This window comes from Canis lupus, chromosome 12, assembly GCF_048164855.1.
Source record: "Canis lupus baileyi chromosome 12, mCanLup2.hap1, whole genome shotgun sequence".
NCBI classification, from domain to species: Eukaryota; Metazoa; Chordata; class Mammalia; order Carnivora; family Canidae; genus Canis; species Canis lupus.
The window spans coordinates 9,608,808-9,631,561 of NC_132849.1; the positions used below are offsets into that span (position 1 = coordinate 9,608,808).

At 36.5% G+C, this 22,754-nt stretch overlaps 1 protein-coding gene across 4 annotated transcripts in view; it reads left to right on the forward strand.

The window, feature by feature from the left end:
* The window catches only part of SPAG17 (sperm associated antigen 17), a 219,701-nt gene that overhangs the window by 98,689 nt on the left and 98,258 nt on the right, over positions 1–22,754 (forward strand). For all 4 annotated transcript variants that reach the window (XM_072769595.1, XM_072769594.1, XM_072769598.1 and 1 more), the window contains 5 exons: positions 2,169–2,230; positions 2,812–2,925; positions 9,533–9,687; positions 13,922–14,100; positions 15,683–15,780. In XM_072769595.1, coding sequence (XP_072625696.1) covers positions 2,169–2,230; positions 2,812–2,925; positions 9,533–9,687; positions 13,922–14,100; positions 15,683–15,780 — 608 coding nt within the window. The remainder of the gene's footprint in view (positions 1–2,168; positions 2,231–2,811; positions 2,926–9,532; positions 9,688–13,921; positions 14,101–15,682; positions 15,781–22,754) is intronic.

The window sequence follows — 22,754 nt, forward strand, 5'->3', positions numbered from 1 at the left end:
GGAGGATGGCTGAGCCTTGGGTGTCTCACTGTGTCTGTTATGTCTAAGGGACTCTGTTGTTGTTGATCTTACATCCTCCCCGCCAACTCTGAATCATATTATTAAAGCAGCCATTTGAAATCATTTCAAACAAAGCAGAAATTGTTCACGTATTTCCTGCACAACCATCTTAGCATCAAATTCATATATATATATATATATATATATATATATATATATATATATATATAAATGTTCCTGAATGTGAAGGACCGAATATTTGTGCTTTTCTTAACCAAACACTGGATTTCCATCTGAGACTGTTTTTGAAGTTGACAGGGTCTATTGGATATTTATGAAAAACCTGAGAGTTGATAACCGTGAGGCTATAGGTTTAGATGTGCCCTTTATGCTTGTTGGGTGTTTTTTTAATAAAGTAACTGCTTTGCAGAGGGATCTTGTTATCTCTAAAGTAAAACAGATTAGGAAAGCTGTTTTTCAAAGGGATGAGAAAGCATCCATTTCCAGATGTGTCAAAAAACTACTGAATCACACTGTCAAAGGATTATGTGGTTGAAGGCAGAATCAGAAAGAAAGAAAAAAATGATTTTTACCCTACTATTAAATAAAGAGTTTAGATTGGTTTTAGAATGTCCTTTCCTTTGACAAAATAACTAATGCACAATTTTTTAGAACATATTTTCTGAACTGGAGACTTTTTCTGCTGGATCCTTAGACACAGGAGGGAATATCAAATCTCCCGGAAATCTGGCAGACCACAGAATAGAATAATTTTTATTCCACAGATTTCATATCAGTTGCTTCAAGGACACATGGGACATCATGGTCTATTTAGAGTTATAGTTGGCTTGAGTTTTCTCTTGAGTAGATGTATTTATATAAATACTGAACTGGATTGACTTTATAGTTTTCCTCTAAATCAAAATGGAACATTCACGCCGTCACCTTCACCAGCCCCAGGCAAGATGAAACTAGTAGCGAAAATGCAAGCAGCTATGCTCTCAAAAGAAAGAAAAATATTGGCCTATCCTTGGCAGACACAATTAACTACACCCTCTAGAAATGCATATACGGTTCTCTTTGCCACAGAATGAAGTCGAATCTTATGCTTACCCTAAAATCAGCCTTTGTCTTGAATTTCTTCCACAGTTCCTCTCTCTCTCTCTTTCTCTCTGTCTTCTCTCGCGTGCGCTTGCACTTTACATGCAATTCCAGTTTCGTTATATGATGTAGATTTTCCTCATTCAATCAAAACAAAACATAACGAGCCCTTACCACATGCCTGGTGCTCAGGATACAGTTATGGAAAACAAGGTCGGGTTCTTATACTCCAGGAAGTCACATTGAGATGGAGAGAGACATAAACAAATAAATATCATCAGGCACTAGTAAATGAGCTGATTAAAAATAAAACAGGGTAAAAGGCAGAAAGGCCCTTAAGAAGGTGATGTTTAAGCAATGACAAGAATGAAGTCAGTGTTTGAACCAAGTGATTATCTGAAAACAAAGCACGTCAGAAAGAAAGGCCAATGTAAAAACTTTAAGATACAGCAAGCAAGCTTGTGAGTCTAGAGAAGAACGAGCAAAGGAGAATGGAAGAGTTGTGTTTGGAGAGTGAAGGTGGAACCATTTTATATTTGACTATGTAGGAATTAATTTGCTGCTGCTCTAAGGGAGATAAAAGGCCAGGTTGGCTCAGTTGTTCAGTAGCATCACAAACATAGTACCACAAGATTCATCACCCACTCCGTTTCTTTGGCCAAACTTGGAATATGAGATGCAGTTTATCCATTTCTAAGTGAGAGTTTCAGAATCACAAGAGCTATAGTTTAATCAGTGAGTATTTGCAACCCGTAAAGGCAAAGGTACATTTTTAGAAGTGAGGGAGATAGTCTGACAGCAGAGTATCTGCTATGATTTAGGAATGTATCATAAGGGGGCTGAGTTCTTTTCAAAGGGTTTAGTTATACTAAACCCTAACTCTTCTAGGTAGACAGTGATTTAGAATTATTGACACAAACACCTTTTTGGAGGCATGAAACATGCCTTTCAGGAATTACCTTTTCAGCACAGAAACATAGATCATATGGGCAGCAAAAAGGCGCAGCACTGACAAAGGCAAGAACAAAGCCCAAACAGAACTGGATGTTGGTGTCTTTGATTTACAGAACAGACCAGGAACAATGAGATCAAAGATGAAGGACTCACAAAGGCTGATCCTCTTGAAAAGGTAAGGAATTGTTTTCCTAAAAGTGTAGATACAAGTAAGATGATCTGAAAAAAACTGTGACCCAGAGTGAGAAACACACACACACACACACACACACACACACAAGGAGATGCTCAGCAGCAGGAGGAGGGGGATTGCTCAGACATCCCCACACCAACTCCAACTGGAGAGAAAGGAGTTAATTTCACTAGCGGCTTAAGAAAAACTTCCAAGCTCCATGCTCCTCTCTAGACAGTGTAGTGTGGCTTGGCAACCTCACAAACACCTGCTGACCATACAGCCATGTAGAACTAATGCTGTCTTGAAGTGAGTTCAGAAAACCTGCCTATAATTGCTAACAGGACTCAGAAGAGTATAACCTAACAATAAAAATATTTAGATTATGTTGCCCATAAAAAAAAAACACTCAAAGGCATACTCTTTCTGGCAGCAGTTCTCCTAAAATGTTGCCATATGGATTTATACATATGCAGATTTCCCCAATTAGATGGAGTGCATGCTGGTTAGTTGATGGAGTCCAAGAGGGCTCCATTTGGACTTGAACAAATTAAAGCTGAAATTGCACTCCTATGATTTTTTAGAAACCCAAGAAGATGACTCTGGAAGCCGAATTAGAGGACATAAAGAAAACTCAACAACGCAGTCTAATGGACTGGAGTTTCACTGAACATTTTAAACCGAAAGTTCTGCTTCAGGTATTAATGGACCATGAGTCTCTAGGAGACGGTTGGACAGGTCTGGGGAGTCATGCTATGATTTAGAACAGTTCACTTCTAGGTCACTCTTTCAGATCTCGTTCTGATCAATATTCCCATTTACTTCAGCTATAAAAGGAATTTATTCCCAGATTGAACTATGCATGCCCAGGGAATCTACAAAATAGTTTAAAATATATCTTCTAAGGAGACATTTTTATAAAATCTTCTAAGAAAAAAAGAAAGGCACACAACTGCTGCACGTATTTTCCAAGAACAGAAGTCAGGCATTATAGGAAAACAGCTTTTTCCCCCCCCATATTGCCTATCTGGTCTATAAGTTTTCACTACATTTCAAAGTATTTTCCTTTTTAAAAATATTTTTTTCTTTATTTGAGAGAGCGATCAGGGGGAGGGGCAGCGGGGAGGGAGAGAGAGACTCTCAAGCAGACTCCAACTGAGCATGGAGCGGGAGGACCCTGAGATCGTCACCTGAGCCAAAGCCAAGAGTTGGAGGACTCAACTGACTGAGCCACCCAGGTGACCCTCTAAGTATTTTCTGATGCAGTTAACAGGACAATGGAACTTGCAATAACTAGTATTTACTGAACACTTACCATACGGTAGCAATGACTTGTAAGTATTGTTTGCTCATTTAATCCTTACAACAATCTTATAAAATAGTAATTGTAAATAGTGGGAAATTGAGACAACTTGACCAGTAGTACCTTTTGCCCAAGGGTCACATGGCTGACGAGTGAGAGAAGCAGGATATGAACCCAAGAAACCTGGCCCCAGAACTTGTCCTCTTAACCATTATGTAAAATCACAAGTAACCCTATACTTTCTATGTTTTATGCAAAAACCTATACTAATTTTTGTTTTATCTTTCTAATTTTAACTTTACCAATATGTTTTACATCCACACATTTTTAAAGCCAGAAAATTCTGTACAGAATCTTATGAAAAATAGTAGCTCTCCCCCACTCCATGCCTAAATTCCCAAAGGGAAAAATCCTCAAGTTATTTATTTACCTATTTATGGTGTTACTTAACTCATTAATCTCTAATAACAAGTCACATTTTGTTTAGTTTTAGTTTTGGCTGGGCATCATCATCAATTGATTCCCTCTTTGAGAAATTCCCATGCAACATGTGCACACCCACATACATACACACCCACACAAGTACATACTCACTCACACACACCAACATGCCCACTAGCACTTCTTGCCATCCACTAGCACTGTTAACCATATCATCATTTTTGATTAGATCAATATTCAATATTTATTTCATTTATATATATGTTATTCAGATGAATATGAATATGCTATTCATATTCATGGCTGGACTATGTGAATACTCTGTGATTAGATTTCCTTTCTTGATACTATTTTTGTTTTCCTTGGAGTTTGTTTTCTCATTTTTTTCATTGGTGTAGCTTACTATGCATTTATCGTTACTCATCCGCAAACTCTACCGAAGAGTAAAATCTCCTTTGAATACATTCAAAGCTAATAGGCATTGTATCAGTTTTACCATCTAAGCCAACTCTCTCACATATGCTCTGAACTCCCGCTAGCCCTCCAGGCCTGCTTCGCAGCTGTGGGTCTGGGAGCTTCCTTTATTGGCATCCTGGTCACACCCTTGGCCTCTCTTTCAGAAACCAAATACTCTGGCTTATGAATCCGACGTCATCTTCTTTCTTGGGTTACTTGTAGAGGACTACCTCCTGTAGTTTCTTCCTGACCTAAAATAGATGGCAGGTAAATTTTGGGAGCATTGAACATTTGAAAACATCTTATTTCTACCCTTACATTTGAGTGACAGTTTGGCTTTATATAAAATGCTAAGTTAGAAAACATTTTCCCTGAAAATTTTGAGGCCATTCCTCAGTAGTGGTCCAGCTTCTTGGATTCTTCTTGAGAAAACAAGCAACAAAAAAACAAGCAAACAAAAAATGAAATTCTAATTCCTGATCAGTTGAGTCTGTTTTTTTTTTTCTTCTTCTTCTTCTCTCTGGAAGATTTTAAGATCTTCTCTTTGTTCCAGTGTTCTTGGTTTCCTGTCGATGATGCCTTGATGTCATTCTATTTCCAAGTATCATATTGGCAAGCCCAGTACAATCCAGAAACTCCTGTCTTTATATTCTGGAATTATCTACAGTCATTTTTCTAATAGTCTGCTTCTTTCCATCTTTTCTATTATTTCTCCAGGGGGAAAAATGCGAATCTCTCATCTGAAAGATATAATTTACTTGTCGGGGTTTTGGGACCTGAGTGGTCTGGGGAGAAGGCAGTTAGGCTCCTTGCCATTCATCCTCTAGCTCTGCATCCTTCAATATGGTAACCACTAGGCACATGTAGCTTCTGAGTACTTGAAATGTAGTTGGTCCAAATTGAGATGTTCTGTGAGTTTGACATACTACATATATATACCAAATTTCAAAGACTTAATATGAAAAAAGCAGATATATCTCATTAACAATTTTTATATTGATTACATATTGAAATGATCATATTTTTGACACATTGGGTTAAGTAAAATATATATATTTTTAAATGAATTTTACCTGTTTCTTTTTACTTTTAAAGTGTGGCTACTGGGGGATCCCTGGGTGGCACAGCGGTTTAGCACCTGCCTTTGGCCCAGGGCACGATCCTGGAGACCCGGGATCGAATCCCACATGGGCTTCCGGTGCATGGAGCCTGCTTCTCCCTCTGCCTATGTCTCTGCCTCTCTCTCTCTCTGTGACTATCATAAATAAATAAAAATTTAAAAAAAAAGTGTGGCTACTATACAATTTGGAATTACACGGTGGGTCACCTTATATTTCCTGGACATCCATTTAACTTTTAGGCAATTTCCATTTTTTCTGTAGTACACCTCTCCCTTGGCAGTGCCTAGGATTCCTTTTCTCAGAATCCACTGGGTCATTCCATAAGCTAATAATCCTCCCTTTGTCTGCTAAGGGGGGAGATAGGCAGGCAGCTCCTTGCTTGAGAGCTTCTTCGGGCCCGAACAGCTTCTTAAAAATATTTTAATCTTCCTATTTGCAATACCACTTTCACCCCATTCTCAGAAGTACCTCGTCCTGCCATTTCTTGAGCTTTTCTGCACTTCTTGCACACAAGTACGGTTACTTCTGATCTCTTATTAAATTAATCTTAGAACTTGATTTTCTGTGTCTGCTGTCAGCCACCCCTTGTCCTTCTGCTTTTCAGCTTCTAAATTGTGTTGCCTTTGTCTCCTGTCCTCTGACCTTTATTTCATGATATTAAAACCCAATAATTTCACCATTCTTTTAGTGAGGTGTCGAGAAGTACAAATGTTTAACTTTTCATCTCTAACTGGACATTCATTTCAGGCTTTTTTTTTTTTTTTTGATTTGGCTCTGTCCTCACCACTCCATGAAGCTGCATGATAACCACCCTGCCAAATCTAATGGACAATTATCTTTCTTCATCTCCCTGGACCTTTTAACAGCATCACAGAGTTTATCACTTCACTGTGAAACACTCCTCACTCTAGTTTCCAACATGCCATACTGTATTTCTCCTCAGTGCTCTGTTTGGAATTTTGTTGACTTAATGTTTAAATATTGAAATGCCTGGAGTCTCAGCACTGAACCATCTTCTCTCTATTGTAAACATTCTTGTGATGATTTCATGTATATATACATATATATACATATATATATGATCTTTGCTAATGACTCCTAAAATTTTATCCTCCAAATAATTTCTCTCTCAAGTTCCACACTGGAACACCTAATTCCAAATTCCACTTGAATTTCTGACCTGCATCTCAATTTCATTGTCCCAAATGAGGCTCGTAATTTTCCCATCTACGCATGTTTCTCTACGCATGTTTCTCGTAATTTTCCCATCTACGCATGTTTCTCTACGCATGTTTCTCTCCTCATCCATCTCGGAAGATATCACCTTCAAGCCAGAAGGCTAAGAATCATCCTTCATCTCTGCTTTTCCTGTCTCCTGCGTGTCTGATCCATCATCGAGTTTTGATGCCATCAAAGTTCCTCACCATCTCCAGCCTTGCTACACCAGTCCAGCCACCACCCTGTTGTTGTTCTACCACAGGATCTTCCTAATCATCAACCTACTTCTGCTCCTGTCCAATTTGTTCTATGAATCAGATACTCCATCCAATTTCATCTTCTCAGGATATGTCCCTGAGTCCAGGATGAGCTATAAAAATCTTAATCAGATTTTAAAGGAAAATCTATCTGGTTCACTTTTGTTTTCCTAAATTCTACACAGTACCTGGCACATAGTAGGTGCTTATTTTTTTAAGTGAAGTATAACATACAGTGTTATATTAGTTTCAGGTGTAAAATATAATGATTCAACTATTCTATACATTACTCAGTGCTAATCACAGTAAGCTTACTCTTAATCCCCTTCACCTCTTTCACCCATCCCCTCTGGGCAACCACCAGTTTGTTCTCTGTATTTAAGAATCTGATTTTTTGGGCAGCGCAGGTGGCTCAGCAGTTTAGCGCTGCCTTCGGCCCAGGGCGTGATCCTGGAGACCTGGGATTGAGTCCCATGTTGGGCTCCCTGCATGGAGCCTGCTTCTCCCTCTGCCTGTGTCTCTGCCTCTCTCTCTCTCTGTGTGTCTCTCATGAATAAATAAATAAAATCTTTTTTTTAATCTGATTTTTTGTCTCTTTTTTTCTTTGTTCGTTTGTTTTGCTTCTTAATTCCACATATGAGTGAAATCATATGATATCTGTCTTTCTCTGACTGACTTATTTTACTTAGCATGATACTCCCTAGATTCATCCATGTTGTTACAAATGGCAAGAGTTTTTTTTTATGTCTGAGTAATATTTAGTTGTATATATACACACAATAAGTATATATATTTAATTGTATACATATAGTATACATTATACATTGTGTATATATATTTTTAATTATGTATATATATTATATATGTTATATCATATGCCATATCATATATATGTGCCACATTTTCTTTATCCATTCATCCATGGTTGAATACTTGGGTTGCCACCATATCTTGGCTATTATGAATAACACTGTAATAAGTATGTGTTTATTTTTTTAATTAACTAATTAGTTTATGGTACCAGCAATATTAATAGAGAATAATAGGTAAAAGCCAAGTAGTAAAAAAAAGGTGAAAAAAGATACATGAAAACCTGTCAAGCATTGATTAAGAGCAACTATAGCTCTGAGAAACTTAGTGCTATAAATTCTAGCAGCTAAAGTAAATAGAAAAACAAATTTTGCAGAGCTCTCTAATGGAAAGAAGGATACATGTTCATCGGAAATGAGCATATTTGGTTTGGGGGTTTAAAGTCTTTTTTTTTTAAATAATAAATTTATTTTTTATTGGTGTTCAATTTGCCAACATACAGAATAACACCCAGTGCTCATCCCGTCAAGTGACCCCCTCAGTGCCCATCACCCCTTCACCACCACCACCCCCCCCCCCCCCCCCGCCCTCCTCTCCTTCCACCACCCCGGGGGTTTAAAGTCTTAAAGGAATTTGCCTTTCCATAAAGAAAGGTAATGAATAGTACCCTATGTAACAAAATCAAACAAACAAAATTAATGCAAAAATATTCACTACATGTGTGTTTCTGGTATTACTTCTCAGGGAACAGATGTAATAGTTTAAATGCCACTCCATAAAGACTCTCATACAGGGGAGTAGATTGGGGAAGTAAACACATTATTTTGGTAATACTACCAGTGTAAAATTGGAAGCAAAAGTAAAACAGTTCTTTCCTAACATAATATGCAATTCCATGCTGTCAGATCACCCAAACAGTAGAGAACTGAAAATTCCTACGTAAGATTGATGTTAAAACAAAAACAAAAACAACCCACAGCTATCTAATTTATTGCCCTGTGAACATGTTTCCTTATGTTGATTAGCAGTGAAATGGAAGCAGGATACAAGTGTGCCTGCCCTCTCTACCCCTCTGTTGGTAGCTGCAATTCCAAGTCATGCTGAGGGTGGAATGTTTTGGGAAAGGCCAGGGTTAGAAGGCATGTGGAAACAGTATTATGAGAAAGACTACTCACCTCATTCCTCTATACTACAGCATGGTGTAGTAGAAAGCACTCTTCAGAGTGTGAAATGGTGACACTTAGACTGGCATTAAGCCCTGACCCTGGAACCTATGAACTCTGTTGTTAGGCAAATCTCTCATCCTCTCTCAGCTCCAATTTACACTGAAAAATGAGGATTTTAGTATTTTGAAGTGGGAAAAATAATTGTACCTATTTATCTGGGGATTTTAAAATGAGATGATCTATATGAAGGCATGCAAAATGTTAAATAGCTGCTTGACTTAATTATTATCTCCCAGGCTTAATAAATTAAAAACACTTGAGCAGATGCCTGTATGCCTGGAAACTAGTATCTGTTTTTCTATAAGAGTTGCTGAATTCAGCTCCAAAAAAATCTACCACTTACATTCTCACCAGTGAGACTAACAGTGTGGAAATAAAAAGAGGGTCTCCTGCTAAGCTGAGATATGCCCTAGCAGGAGAGCCTTCTCCTGGGGGGGGGAGGCGGGAACACAATGCAAATATTTTGATTTTAGGTTCTGCAAGAAGCCAGTCAGCAATACAGGTGGATTGATTCTTATTACCATACCCAGGACAACTCTCTACTTTTAGTCTTTCATAATCCAATGAATACACAACGTCTGCATTGTGAACATTGGAACATTGCTCTTCACTCCAACGTTGGATTCAGGTAACCAACTCAGACAGTTTAGTTAATAGCTATCTTAGTTTAGTTAGCTCCTTGGTTACTTAGCTACTTAGCCTAAGCAAGGTAGTTCAAGTCAAAAAAAAAAAAAAAAAAAAAAAAAAAAAAAACCTTCAATTGGCTTATTGAACCCTGCTGTGCTTAAATTAAAGTCCCTACAAATAAATCAAGAATGCAGGAGTAAGAATCATGGGGCTGAGAAAGTGAACACACACACAGACCACAAACACACACATAATTACATAACCTAGGAAGTATAACTAGAAAACAACTCTAAAGAGTTCTGATTAGAATATAATACATCATTGGCTCTCCTGACTCTCAGCTTTGTGTTTGTAGATCTTAGTATTTCTCAGCCTCTAAAATTGTGTGAGCCAATTCTGCATAATAAATATTTTTTTTCTTTCTCTCTCTACACATCTTATTGGTTCTATTTCTCTGGAGAACCCTGACTAATATTCCTTACAAATTTTTATGAGAGTTATACAGCCAAAGAAGCTTGCAGCATGTACTAAGCAATGTGTGATCATACTTATTGGAAAATGCTATAAAATGTAAGCTGATTTTGAAAACATTATCACTAATTATATTTTTGTTACTTAAGAATGCTAGCCAGGATCTCAGAGTTCTGGGATAGAGGCTCATGTCTGGTTGTCTGCTCACCGGGGAGTCTGCTTCTCCCTCTCCCTTTCAAATGAATAAATAAAATCTTAAAAAAAAAAAAAAGAATCCTAAAAACAAAACAAACAAACAAACAACAACAACAAAAAAAAAACCCCTTCAATTTAGTTTATCCAGTTGAACATCTGAGGTGTACCAGGCACTGTAATAAGCATCAAAGCTATACTGCTCTGATGACAGGCATCATTCCTGGATCAGTTAAGTCTAGTGAGGATATTACTACCTTATAGTTGATTTGTTTGGGCTCTAATACAACTACCTCTGAAATATTTCAAGTAGGAACTATAAAACATGACATGCTGCATGCTGATTTGGGATAACTCCACTTAATTTGAAGAAGACTCAAAAGTAGGGCAACTGAGTGACATATCAACACAGCAGCTCAGCAAATAGATGTCTAGGAATCAGTGATTTTTTTTCTTCCAAGCTCCTTCATTATTTCTTCATGATCTTAAAGTTTTGTTCTCTCTTCTCATTAATGATGAGAATACCTCATTATTTTTTTTTCACTGCTGGTTGATGTATAACCAGTATTGATTATTTTATACAGCTTTGTTTTATTTTAAAAGGATACAGAAAGATACAGAGAATGGATGTACAGAATAACTGGGGAAACAGGTCGTATGCTAATCCTTTGCTCAATATACAGAAGCTTACATCATATAGTACATTATTTTGGGAAGGTTAGGAACACTTTACATGGAAAACCATTTAGAGATAGAGCTACTCACCTGCCTAGGGGCTGGATGACCAGGCCCAGTGAGAGATGATAGTGTGAAAGGATGAGGAACAGATTATCTACAACTTCTGCAGTTCTTCTAAGGTTTATCTTCTATTCAGAATTTCTATTTCTTCTTCAATTACTTTTGGTAATTTACATTGTTCTACAACCTCGTGCATGACATTTGGATTTTAGATGTCTATTAGAATAAAATTGAAACATATTTTCATGATGAATGTCCATTCCTGAGAGAGATAAATTAAGGTCTGTCTTTATTATTATAATTTTGGCTATTTCTTCTGTTAGTTTTTCATGTGTACTGTGTCTATATGTGTGTATATTTAAACTTATTTTTGAATCTGTATTTTTAGAAGTATCCTTTTTAACGCATTGTAAGTTTTACCAACATGATAAAACGTCTTGTTCCCTTTAATGCCCTGGACCTTGAATTTCACCAGCTTTGATATTAGTATTTTGGAACAGTATCTTTTATATAAAAATTTACTGATATAACTTTCTCAGTCATTTTTCAGGTTAACTAGGAATTGCACCTACAGTGGTTAAACTTATTAATAAGGAATTCTTTTTCTTCTCTAGTGAGAAATTTGGAATTGAACAGCATCTCAGGGATAGTACAGCTACTCACCAAAGTCATCAAGAATCTGGACTTTTTCTGGCTTCCTAGTCAGCCATCTGCCATTCTTTTATTTTTCTGCATCATTTTGATTTGTGAATCTTAAGCAGGCCCTACACTCAGCACAGAGCCAACTGAGGGGAGGGGTGGAAGAATGGGGGGTAGTAGGCTCAATCTCATTTCCCTGAGATCATGACCTGAGCTGAAATCAAGAGTTAGACACTTAACTGACTGAGCCACCCAGGCGTCCCAAAAACTTTGTATTTTAAAGAATTAATCTGTTCACTTCTATCTTTATCAGTAATGTCTTTGGCCTCATTCTTAACCATTTAATAAGTATATTTCTACTTTAAGATTAATCTCTTTTCTTCCTTTTGTTAGATTGAATTTTTAGTTCATTCTTACTGTGTGATGTTTTTAAAGTTATACATTCTATTTATATCCTTCTAGAAGTTGTCCTTTTAAATCACATATTTAAACATTTTGTATCGTAATTGGGGTTAATGAGTACTAATATCATTTCACAGAAAATGTTAAAATTTTTAACATTTTACTTACTCCCAACCAATCACCTACCTCCCATTTTGAAAGTGTCTAGAAATTTTATTTCCAATTATTAAGTAATATTTTTAATAACAAACAAGTAACACATTTATTTTACATTTAATTACAAATTGTACTGTTTTTTTCCTCAGCCCTTTTATTTATATCCCATGTTGTCTTCTTTCTTGGATTTATTTTTTCAATGCAGCTGGAGTACATTTGTGAGTAATTCTTTCAGAAAGTATCTGTGGTTGGTGAATTCCTGAATCCTTGCATGCTGAAATATTTCTATTTTGTCATCTCATTTGAATACTGATTTGGCTGTGTTCCCTCATCATGAAAAAAATAGCAAGAACTCTAGGTTTTGTTTGAAAGGCAGATTCATGAAAGGTTCCAAACTGGAGAGAGACATGATCTAAAGAATAAAAAGAATCTCTCTAGTGGCTCTGTGGAAAATAGACTACAGCAGGTCCAGGGTAGGGACACGGAGACCAGTTGGGAGGCCACAGTAGCCATCCTAGCAAAGGGTAATGGTGGCTTAGACCAAGAAGATAGCAGTGAAGCAAAGGGGAAGTGATTAGATTTTGAGTATATTTTAAATGTGTTTTAAAAAATCATTTGGATCTCCCAACTGATTGGAAAAGGAGTGGGAGAAAATAAGGATGCCTTCAGGGTCTTTGGGCTGATCAACTAGGAGTATAGACTTGCCAACAACTAAGATACCAAAAGGCCTCACAGGGCAGTTTGGAGAGGAAGATTAATTAGTTTGGGAACAGGTTGAGTCTGAGATGTCCTTTCCCTTCCCAATGAAGATACCGCGTACCCATAACTCATAGACTATAGTTTTCAGTTTATTTCTTTAAAAGGGATCAAGAATGAAAGAAAATTGTGAAACAACCTGCGTATAGAATCCCTCCAGCTTTATTTTTCAAGCCTTAGACCTCACTTTCACACAATTTGACAGTAACTAATCTTGATTGTCAAATCTAAATATTTCAACTTATTTCCTCAGAAACAACTCTCTGGGGACATTCAGATGCTGTAAGTATACATAAGATTTCATTAAAAATAAGTACAATCATCAGACTAAATAGTATGAATGGATTTGGGAACAAACATGACTGACTCACAGTGAGCAAACTACTCGCTGGTGTGAGCATAAGTGCACAAGCAGTATAAGGCACAGTATTTAGGGTGTATTTGCAGGCCAGTAAGTTTTACAGCAAGACTGGAGCATTTCAATTAATCCAGTGAGTCAGTTAGCTGTCATTAATTAAGAGAGTTTCTATTATGCTATAAAATCACTCTAAAAAGGGATTGTATCGTATTACTCTCCAGCTAAGTGTTGAGAGTATCAAACTTTTTAATCCTTGACTGGAGTGGAAACATCTCGTTTTAAAATTGTCTTTAACTATGAACAAAGTTGGGCACTTTTCACATGCTCACTGGGTATTTGTATTTGAAAACTTTGTACAAATTACATCTAGGATCTATCTGAATCTATTACATTTGTTACATGGGCAATTTAGGATCAGTTCATCTTTGAAAAGTTCATTTGCACAGTTGGTATCTTAAGTATTGATTGATTTTAATTAATAGTAACTCAATTGTCATTTGCTCTTTTTCAAACTTTATTTTAGGAATTATTTGGAACTTGTGGCAAAATCCATTCAAGATTGGATCATAAAAGAAGAAGCCATATATCAGGAATCTAAAATGGCTGAGGAAATTAATAGGACAAAGGCTGAGCTGGAATTGAAATCTGCTGGTGGCAAAATCACTTCTCCTGGCAAAATCAATGCTGTTAAAGAATCTAAAAGTAAGTAACTGGATGAACTTGCATGTAAAGTCCAAAGACATCCTCCTATTTGTTAATGTAACCAAGACTGAATACTTCAGTATTAAAAGGGGTTGCCTACAAATTTCTGAGACACTTTGCCTTCTCTAAAAAATAGAAGAGCTGAGTTCCAAATATGATGAGATTGATGATAAGATAATGGAATATTTGTCCTATATTGATGCCACTTTCCACCAGATTTGGAAGATTTGCTCTGTCCTGCAGATCAAATGTGATGTTAGGGGAATGCCAGATGTCTTTATTTTGGTAAGGTAGATAAGTTCAGCTATCTAAGATTTGTTGCCAATATGAGGCAATTCAGAGTCAGCATGTCTCCATTTGAATACTTTTAGATTCGAAAAGTGAAATTAAAACAAGACCTTTCTTAGAAGAGCAAGCAGAGAGTCCCAAGACTACCTGGAGGGTAGGAATCTAAAAATAAAGGAAAATGAATTATTCGGAGCTTGTGACAGGCACTTGACAGGATGTAGGATATTACCTATGTTTATTTTTGTTAATTTCCATGGCTTTGATGCTGTTGGGGAAGGGAAAAAGGGTGAAAAAAAGAGGAAGGATACTTGATAAAGAAGTAAAGCAATGAGATAAGTTCTCTGGAAAATAGAGAAAGCTCACTAGGTTCGTGCAAAGGGGAAGGTTTCCATGTTAATAATATTATTTCTGATAGCAGAAGTTGAGAATGATTTCTCATAAAGAAGCAAAGGTATTTATTTTCCAAAGATTTTGCAACTTCTGTCAATCACCAAAGGAATTAGTGCTTGGCTTAATTCCAAAATAAAAACTAGCCACGTTGGTAATGAATTAGTTACCATCCACTAAAATGGTTATAATAATCAACCTATTAGCTTGGCCTTCATCCTGATGGGGGCACAAAAGGACAGCACTAAAAACCTGGAACGACGGACAAGACTATATAAAAAGGATGTAGGGCCACCCTTTCACAATAACATCTAGGGCCATTACTTGCCTACAACCAGGAAAAATTGTGGGTTGACTGCCTTTTCTCTATTCTGCTTCTGAACAGAATCGAAAGCTTAATTACTATCTAGATGTTTAGGGAAATGCAGAAAATGGTCAGTTTGGGATGGGAATACACTTGGTAGGTATTGCATTCGGTTTGAGAGCTTTTGAGTCAGGATGATTGTAAATCTTCAAAACAGAATGACTACAATGGCAAGAGGAGGGCTTCAATATGAAAGGATAAGTTAGATTTCTTCTGTGTGGTCTTTGAAGGGTTTAAACTAGGATTAATTAGGTTAAAGCTCCAGGCAGAGAGAGGCAACTGCAATACAAGTTTCAAGTTCAAGTTCAAGGCAGCATGAGAATGGAATGCATTACCTCCCCCCATGACAGTGCCTTCCTCATCTCTGGAGGAGCTCACTTCCATGTCAGACAACCACTCTGGAGACAATCAAAGAGTGAGGGGTGAAAGAATGGAGAGTTGGACTTGGTAGCCTTTAAAGTCCCCTTTAATCCAGACCTTTGGTCCTACTATGAAACTTTGTTGTAGAGAGTTACTAAGAAGTTTCATTTTCTCTGGTTATAGGTAACAAAGGAATGAGCAAAACAGAGATAGCAGATCAAGAAAAAGAAAAGGAAAAAGAGAAAGAGAAGATTGCTTTCATTTTAGAAGGCTCTCTCAAGGTAATGCAAGGAAAGACAAAGGGCACTGAGTAATTACACATTCAGATTTATTGTGTGATAGAGAGCTTGTGTAGTGTAACAGAAGTGATCTTTTTTTGCTAAACTTTCAGAAATAATTGAACCTGCAATGACAGGGCAGTCTCTCCACCGAGCTATCTCCTCCTTCAGATGATAAACCTTTAAGGGCCTGCGTGATTCATTTTTATATAACCAAAATCCAAGGCAGTGCCTTGTTTATAATCAGTATACTGTTTCTGCTGCAGGTGTTTGGTTTTTGTTTCCAATTTTTAATTGGAATTTTTAATTACAAAATTAATTATGGTTTATCATAAATCAAAACTACTTTGGCTCTCCCAAGCCCCTGAAAATAAGAAATAATAATAATTTAGCATGATCTATACTCATAAATGCGTGCATACACAAATACAAAGAGGGTCTTCACTTGTTTGGTTTTGATTTAGACTGGTATGCCACATAGCTTTTTTTGCGTAGCACCATATCATAACTATCACTACCATATAATATCTGAGATCTAACTTATTTTCATAGCAATATTATTAGTCCATAATTTGGATATGTGTAAAGTATTAAAGTTTTCTTATTAATAAGTGTCATTTGTGTTTCTATTTATACAGAAATATTTTACTTTTATGTAGTCAAATCAGTCATTTTTGGCCAAAATTTAAAAGGCACAATACCACATTTTGGCAAGGATATGAAGCAAAGTGAATTCTTATGTACTGCTGGTTGAAATTAAGTAGGCACTTCCACTCTGGAAAACTGGACATATCTACAAAAATCAAGCATACAATTTCTTTTTAACCTAACAAGTCCACTCCTAGGTATATACCTAGTAGAAATGTATGCATGTGTGCATCAAGACACATGGACAAAGTTGTTCTTGCAGCATTATCTTTAATTCTCCTAAACTAGAGACAATTCAAATATTCAGCAGTGGAGGGCGCCCGGGTGGTTCAGTGGCTGAGCATCTGCCTTTGGCTCAGGTTGTGATTCCAAGTCCTGGGATTGAGTCCCACATGGGGCTCCCCACAGGGAGCCTGCTTCTCCCTCTGCCTATGTCTCTGTCTCTCTCTGTCTCTCATAAATAAATAAATAAATAAATAAATAAATAAATAAATAAATAAATATCTTTAAAAAATATATTCAACAGTGGAATGCCTAGAATGGTTCAGTCATAGGAAAAACTACAGCTCTGGGAATGAATCACTAGAGCTACACACAGAAATATGGATCAATCTCACAAACATCATGTTGAACACAAGAGAGAGTGAAAAGAATTCATTATGTATGACTTCATTTACATAAAGCTTAAAAGCATGCAAAACGAAGCTGAAGTATTGCAGATTAGCATAATGGCTGCCTTGAGGCAGTAGAGGTGGGAAGTGATTATGAAGAAATTTAAGAAGGGCTTCTAGACTTGGTGGTGGTTACGGGAGTGTTTAATTGGTGGTAATTCATTCTTCTATTCAATTAGGATTTATGCTGTTTGGTATGTATGTTATAGCTTCTCCAAAAAAATTTTTTTTAATCTGTCATTCTTGGGGGCACCGGGTGGCTCAGTGGTTGAGCATCTGACTTTGGCTCAAGACCGTGATCTTCAGGATCGCAAGTCCCACATCAGGGAGCCTGCTTCTCCCTCTGCCTATGTCTCTGCCTCTCTCTGTGTCTCTCCTGAATACATAAATAAAATCTTTTTTTTTAAATTTTTTTATTCATTTATGATAGTCACACACAGAGAGAGAGAGAGAGAGGCAGAGACATAGGCAGAGGGAGAAGCAGGCTCCATGCACCGGGAGCCCGACGCGGGATTCGATCCCGGGTCTCCAGGATCGCGCCCTGGGCCAAAGGCAGGCGTTAAACCACTGCGCCACCCAGGGTTCCCCAAATAAATAAATAAAATCTTAAAAAAAAAATCTGTCATTCTTTTTATGGTTTCAGGGCTTCTATCAGATTAATTTCACCTTGATTATATGTTAATTTTCTTGTACTCTCTTAGAATATTTTCATAGATAAACTTTTTATATTCAGATATCAAATCTATCTGAAATTCATTTTTTATATTGTAATTAAAGGAGTTTTTTCTTTGCATGCATGGACTATTACTTTATTAGTACCACTTAATTAAATGTAACATTAATCACTCCCCTACATATGCAACTAAATTGGAATGTTGACTATATAACATATTAGGTACTTATTTATTTTTATTTCTTATTTTTGTGACTTATTTATTTTATTACTGGAAATTTGTACCTCTTAACCCTCTTCATCCATTCATTTTTGGGGGGTCCATTTTTGAATGCTGTATTCTGTTTCATCGGCCTATTTAATTATTCCTTTGCAAGCACCATACTATTTTAATTACAACAACTTTGTTGTAAGCTTAAATATGGAGTAGGCAAGAGCTGAATTCCACACTCCATTACTATGCAATAAACCTCAAAACAATGTGGCCTAACCTTGGTGAGCCTCCAGGCTTCTGGGTCTTGATGGTAAAAATATTACATGGCAAATCATTAAGTTTATTATTAGTTGCTGCTTAATTTTATTAATTTTTAAAAAATTATTTGGTTTTTCTCCTTTATTTTATTGATAATATTGAATTATGGAGATTTATTTAATAATATGAAAAATCTTTGCATTTCTAAATCAAACTCCTCTTTGATATTTCCTAAAGTTTAGTCCTCATCCCACATAATGGCATATATTATAATATATATATTATATATTATATATTATAGTCTCTGGGGAGAGACTTAAAATACGTATGTCTTCATTCCATCTTTTTTTTTTAAGATTTTATTTATTTATTCATGAGAGACACAGAGAGAGAGAGAGAGGCAGAGACACAGGCAGAGGGAAAAGCAGGCTGCATGCAGGGAGCCTGATGTAGGGCTTGATCCCAGAACTCCAGGATCACACCCTGGGCTGAAGGCAGGCGCTAAATCCCTGAGCCACCCAAGGGTCCCTCTTCATTCCATCTTAATTGCAGCTTTGTGAGTAGAATCTAGAAATTTTAATTTTCAATAAGCTTCTGGAGCCATCTTATGTACATCATAGAATAAGAATTACAGCATTTTTTCATTGTATGTTATTTTAGTAAATAACTGGGTTTGATCTGATAGTATTTTATCTAGAATTTCTGTGTCCATGATAAATGAAATTAGTCTATAGACTTTTGTGTTGCTATTAACAAGCATCAGTATTAAGATTAGTTTGGTTTTTAAAATAAATTAAGGAAGTTTGGCAGAGTTGCTGTATACAAGATTAACATGGAAAAAAAGTCATTGGAGTTCCTATTCAACAGCAATAACTAATTACAAAATGTAATAGAAAAGAAGTACCTCTGTGAGATTTCTGTTCATGTCTTTTGCCCATTTCATGATTGGATTGTTTGTTTCTTTGCTGTTGAGTTTAATAAGTTCTTTATAGATCTTGGAAACTAGCCCTTTATCTGATACGTCATTTGCAAATATCTTCTCCTATTCTGTTTGTTTTTTAGTTTTATTGACTGTTTCTTTTGCTGTGCAGAAGCTTCTTATCTTGATGAAGTCCCAATAGTTCATTTTTGCTTTTGTTTCTCTTGCCTTCGTGGATGTATCTTGCAAGAAGTTACTGTGGCCGAGTTCAAAAAGGATGTTGCCTGTGTTCTTCTCTAGGATTTTGATGGAATCTTGTCTCACATTTAGATCTTTCATCCATTTTGAGTTTATCTTTGTGTATGGTGAAAGAGAGTGGTCTAGTTTCATTCTTCTGCATGTGGATGTCCAATTTTCCCAGCACCATTTATTGAAGAGACTGTCTTTCTTCCAGTGGATAGTCTTTCCTCCTTTGTCAAATATTAGTTGACCATAAAGTTAAGGGTCCACTTCTGGATTCTCTATTCTGTTCCATTGTCTGTTTTTGTGTCAGTACCACACTGTCTTGATGACCACAGCTTTGTAGTACAACCTGAAATCTAGCATTGTGATGCCCCCAGCTATGGTTTTCTTTTTAAATATTCCCCTGGCTATTCAGGTCTTTTCTGATTCCACACAAATCTTAAGGTGATTTGTTCCAACTATCTGAAGAAAGTCCATGGTATTTTATAGGGATTGCATTAAATGTGTAAATTGCCCTGGGTAGCATTGACATTCACAATATTAATTCTTCCTATCCATGAGCATTCCATGTATTCCAATCCAAAATATTCCATGATGGAATATTTTTCCATCTCTTTGAGTCTTCCTCCATTTCTTTCAGAAGTGTTCTGTAGTTTTTAGGGTATAGATCCTTTACCTCTTTGGTTAGGTTGATTCCTAGGTATCTTATGCTTTTGGGTGCAATTGTAAATGGGATTGACTCATTAATTTCTCTTTCTTCAGTCTCATTGTTAGTGTATAGAAATGCCACTGACTTCTAGGCATTGATTTTGTATCCTGCCACACGGCCGAATTGCTGTATGAGTTCTAGCAATCTTGGGGTGGAGTTTTCTGGGTTTTCTATATACAGTATCATGTCATCTGCGAAGAGGGAGAGTTTGACTTCTTCTTTGCCAATTTGCCTTTTATTTCTTTTTGTTGTCTGATTGCTGAGGCTAGGACTTCTAGTACTAAGGTGAATAGTAGTGGTGAGAGTGGACATCCCTGTTGTGTTCCTGATCTTAGGGGAAAGGCTCCCAGTGTTTCCCCATTGAGAATGATATTTGCTGTGGGCTTTTCGTAGATGGCTTTTAAGATGCTGAGGAATGTTCCCTCTCTCCCTACACTCTGAAGAGTTTTGATCAGGAAAGGATGCTGTATTTTGTCAAATGCTTTCTCTGCATCTATTGAGAGGATCATATGGTTCTTGTTTTTTCTCTTGCTGATATGATGAATCACATTGACTGTTTTACGAGTGTTGAACCAGCCTTGCATCCCAGCACCCCCTTTCTTGCAAGAGAAACAAAAGCAAAAATGAGCTATTGGGACTTCATCTCAAGATAAGAAGCTTTTGCACAGTAAAAGAAACAGTCAACAAAACTAAAAGACAACCTACAGAATGGGAGAAGATGTTTGCAAATGACGTATCAGAGAAAGGACTAGTATCCAAGATCTATAAAGAACTTATTAAACTCAACAGCAAAGAAACAAACAATCCAATCATGAAATGGGCAAAAGACATGAACAGAAATCTCACAGAGGAAGACATAGACATGGCCACAAGCACACAAGAAAATGTTCCGCATCGCTTGCCATCAGAGAAATACAAATCAAAACCACAATGAGATACCACCTCACACCAGTGAGAATGTGAAAATTAACAAGGCAGGAAACCACAAATGTTGGAGAGGATGTGAAGAAAAGGGAACCCTCTTACACTGTTGGTGGGAATGTGAACTGGTGCAGCCACTCTGGAAAACTGTGTGGAGGTTCCTCAAAGAGTTAAAAATAGATCTGCCCTATGACCCAGCAATTGCACTGCTGGGATTTACCCCAAAGATACAGATGCAGTGAAACACTGGGACACCTGCACCCCGATGTTTATAGCAGCAATGTCCACAATAGCCGCACTGTGGAAGGAGCCTCGGTGTCCATCGGCAGATGAATGGATAAAGAAGCTGTGGTCTATGTATACAATGGAATATTACTCAGCCATTAGAAATGACAAATACCCACCATTTGCTTCAACGTGGATGGAACTGGAGGGTATTATGCTGAGTGAAATAAGTCAATCGGAGAAGGACAAACATTATATGGTCTCATTCATTAGGGGAATATAAAAAATAGTGAAAGGGAATAAAGGGAAAAGGAGAAAAATGAGTGGGAAATATCAGAAAGGGAGACAGAACATGAGAGACTCCTAATTCTGGGAAATGAACAAGGGATAGTAGAAAGGGAGGTGGGCAGGGGGTGGGGGTGACTGGGTGATGGGCACTGAGGGAGGCACTTGATGGGATGAGCACTGGGTCTTATTCTATATGTTGGCAAATTGAACACCAATAAAAAATAAGTTAAAAAAAAAAAAAAAGAAAAAAAGTACCATTCACAAAAGCAACGCAAACTGTAAGATGCCAAAAAAAAAAAAAAAAAAAGAGACAAGCAAAATCTTTATGGAGAAAATTACAGCATATTATTGAGGCCATTTAACACTTAAATAAGTGAGAAAATATACCATGGTCATGGATGAAAACATTCAATTTAGGAAATGAAATATAAACTCAACATTACTCTTAAAAAAATCCCAATAGAGTTGTCATGAGCCTTGGAAAACTGATTCTAAAATTAATATAGAAAAACAAAGGGATAAGAGCTTTCTTTCAGATAGCATTTGACTGGCAAATTATATCTCTTTATTTTTCACCTGTCTGTGTGTTTATATTTTAAGTATGTCTCTTGTAAACAGGGACTATAAACTAGATTTTTTAAGAGATCATATCTGATTATCTTTCTTTTAGCAGGAAAGTTGAATCCATTTATATTTATTCTGATTAATTATATATTTGGAATTTCTTCAGTTGATGTAGTTTGTACATATTTCTTCAGCTGATGTAGTTTCTATTTTCCTGCCTTTTTTATGATCCTTTTTTCCTCATTTCTTACTTAATTTTATATTGAATTTATTTTTTCTTTTCATTTCCAGTCAGTTAGTGATGGGAACACAAATTTTAACCCTAATTAAGTGGAATCTTATCCTTCCACAAAAAAAAAAAATTCTTTTTTTTATTAGTAGACTGATATTACAAAAGAAATTATACTCAATGATTTGTCAATAAAATATATGCAGAATTTACTTTCCTCACTTGCTACATAAGTACCTACATAATGTCCTTGATTTTGCTTCTTGACCCAAAAAGTCTAAAATATTAACTATCTGGCTCTTGACAGGAGAAGTTTAGAATGTATACATTCTATTTCTACTAGTGGTTATTCTAGAAATTCAATTTGTACACATAATTTAATGAAGTCTAAACTTAATAAAATATCTTTTCTTTC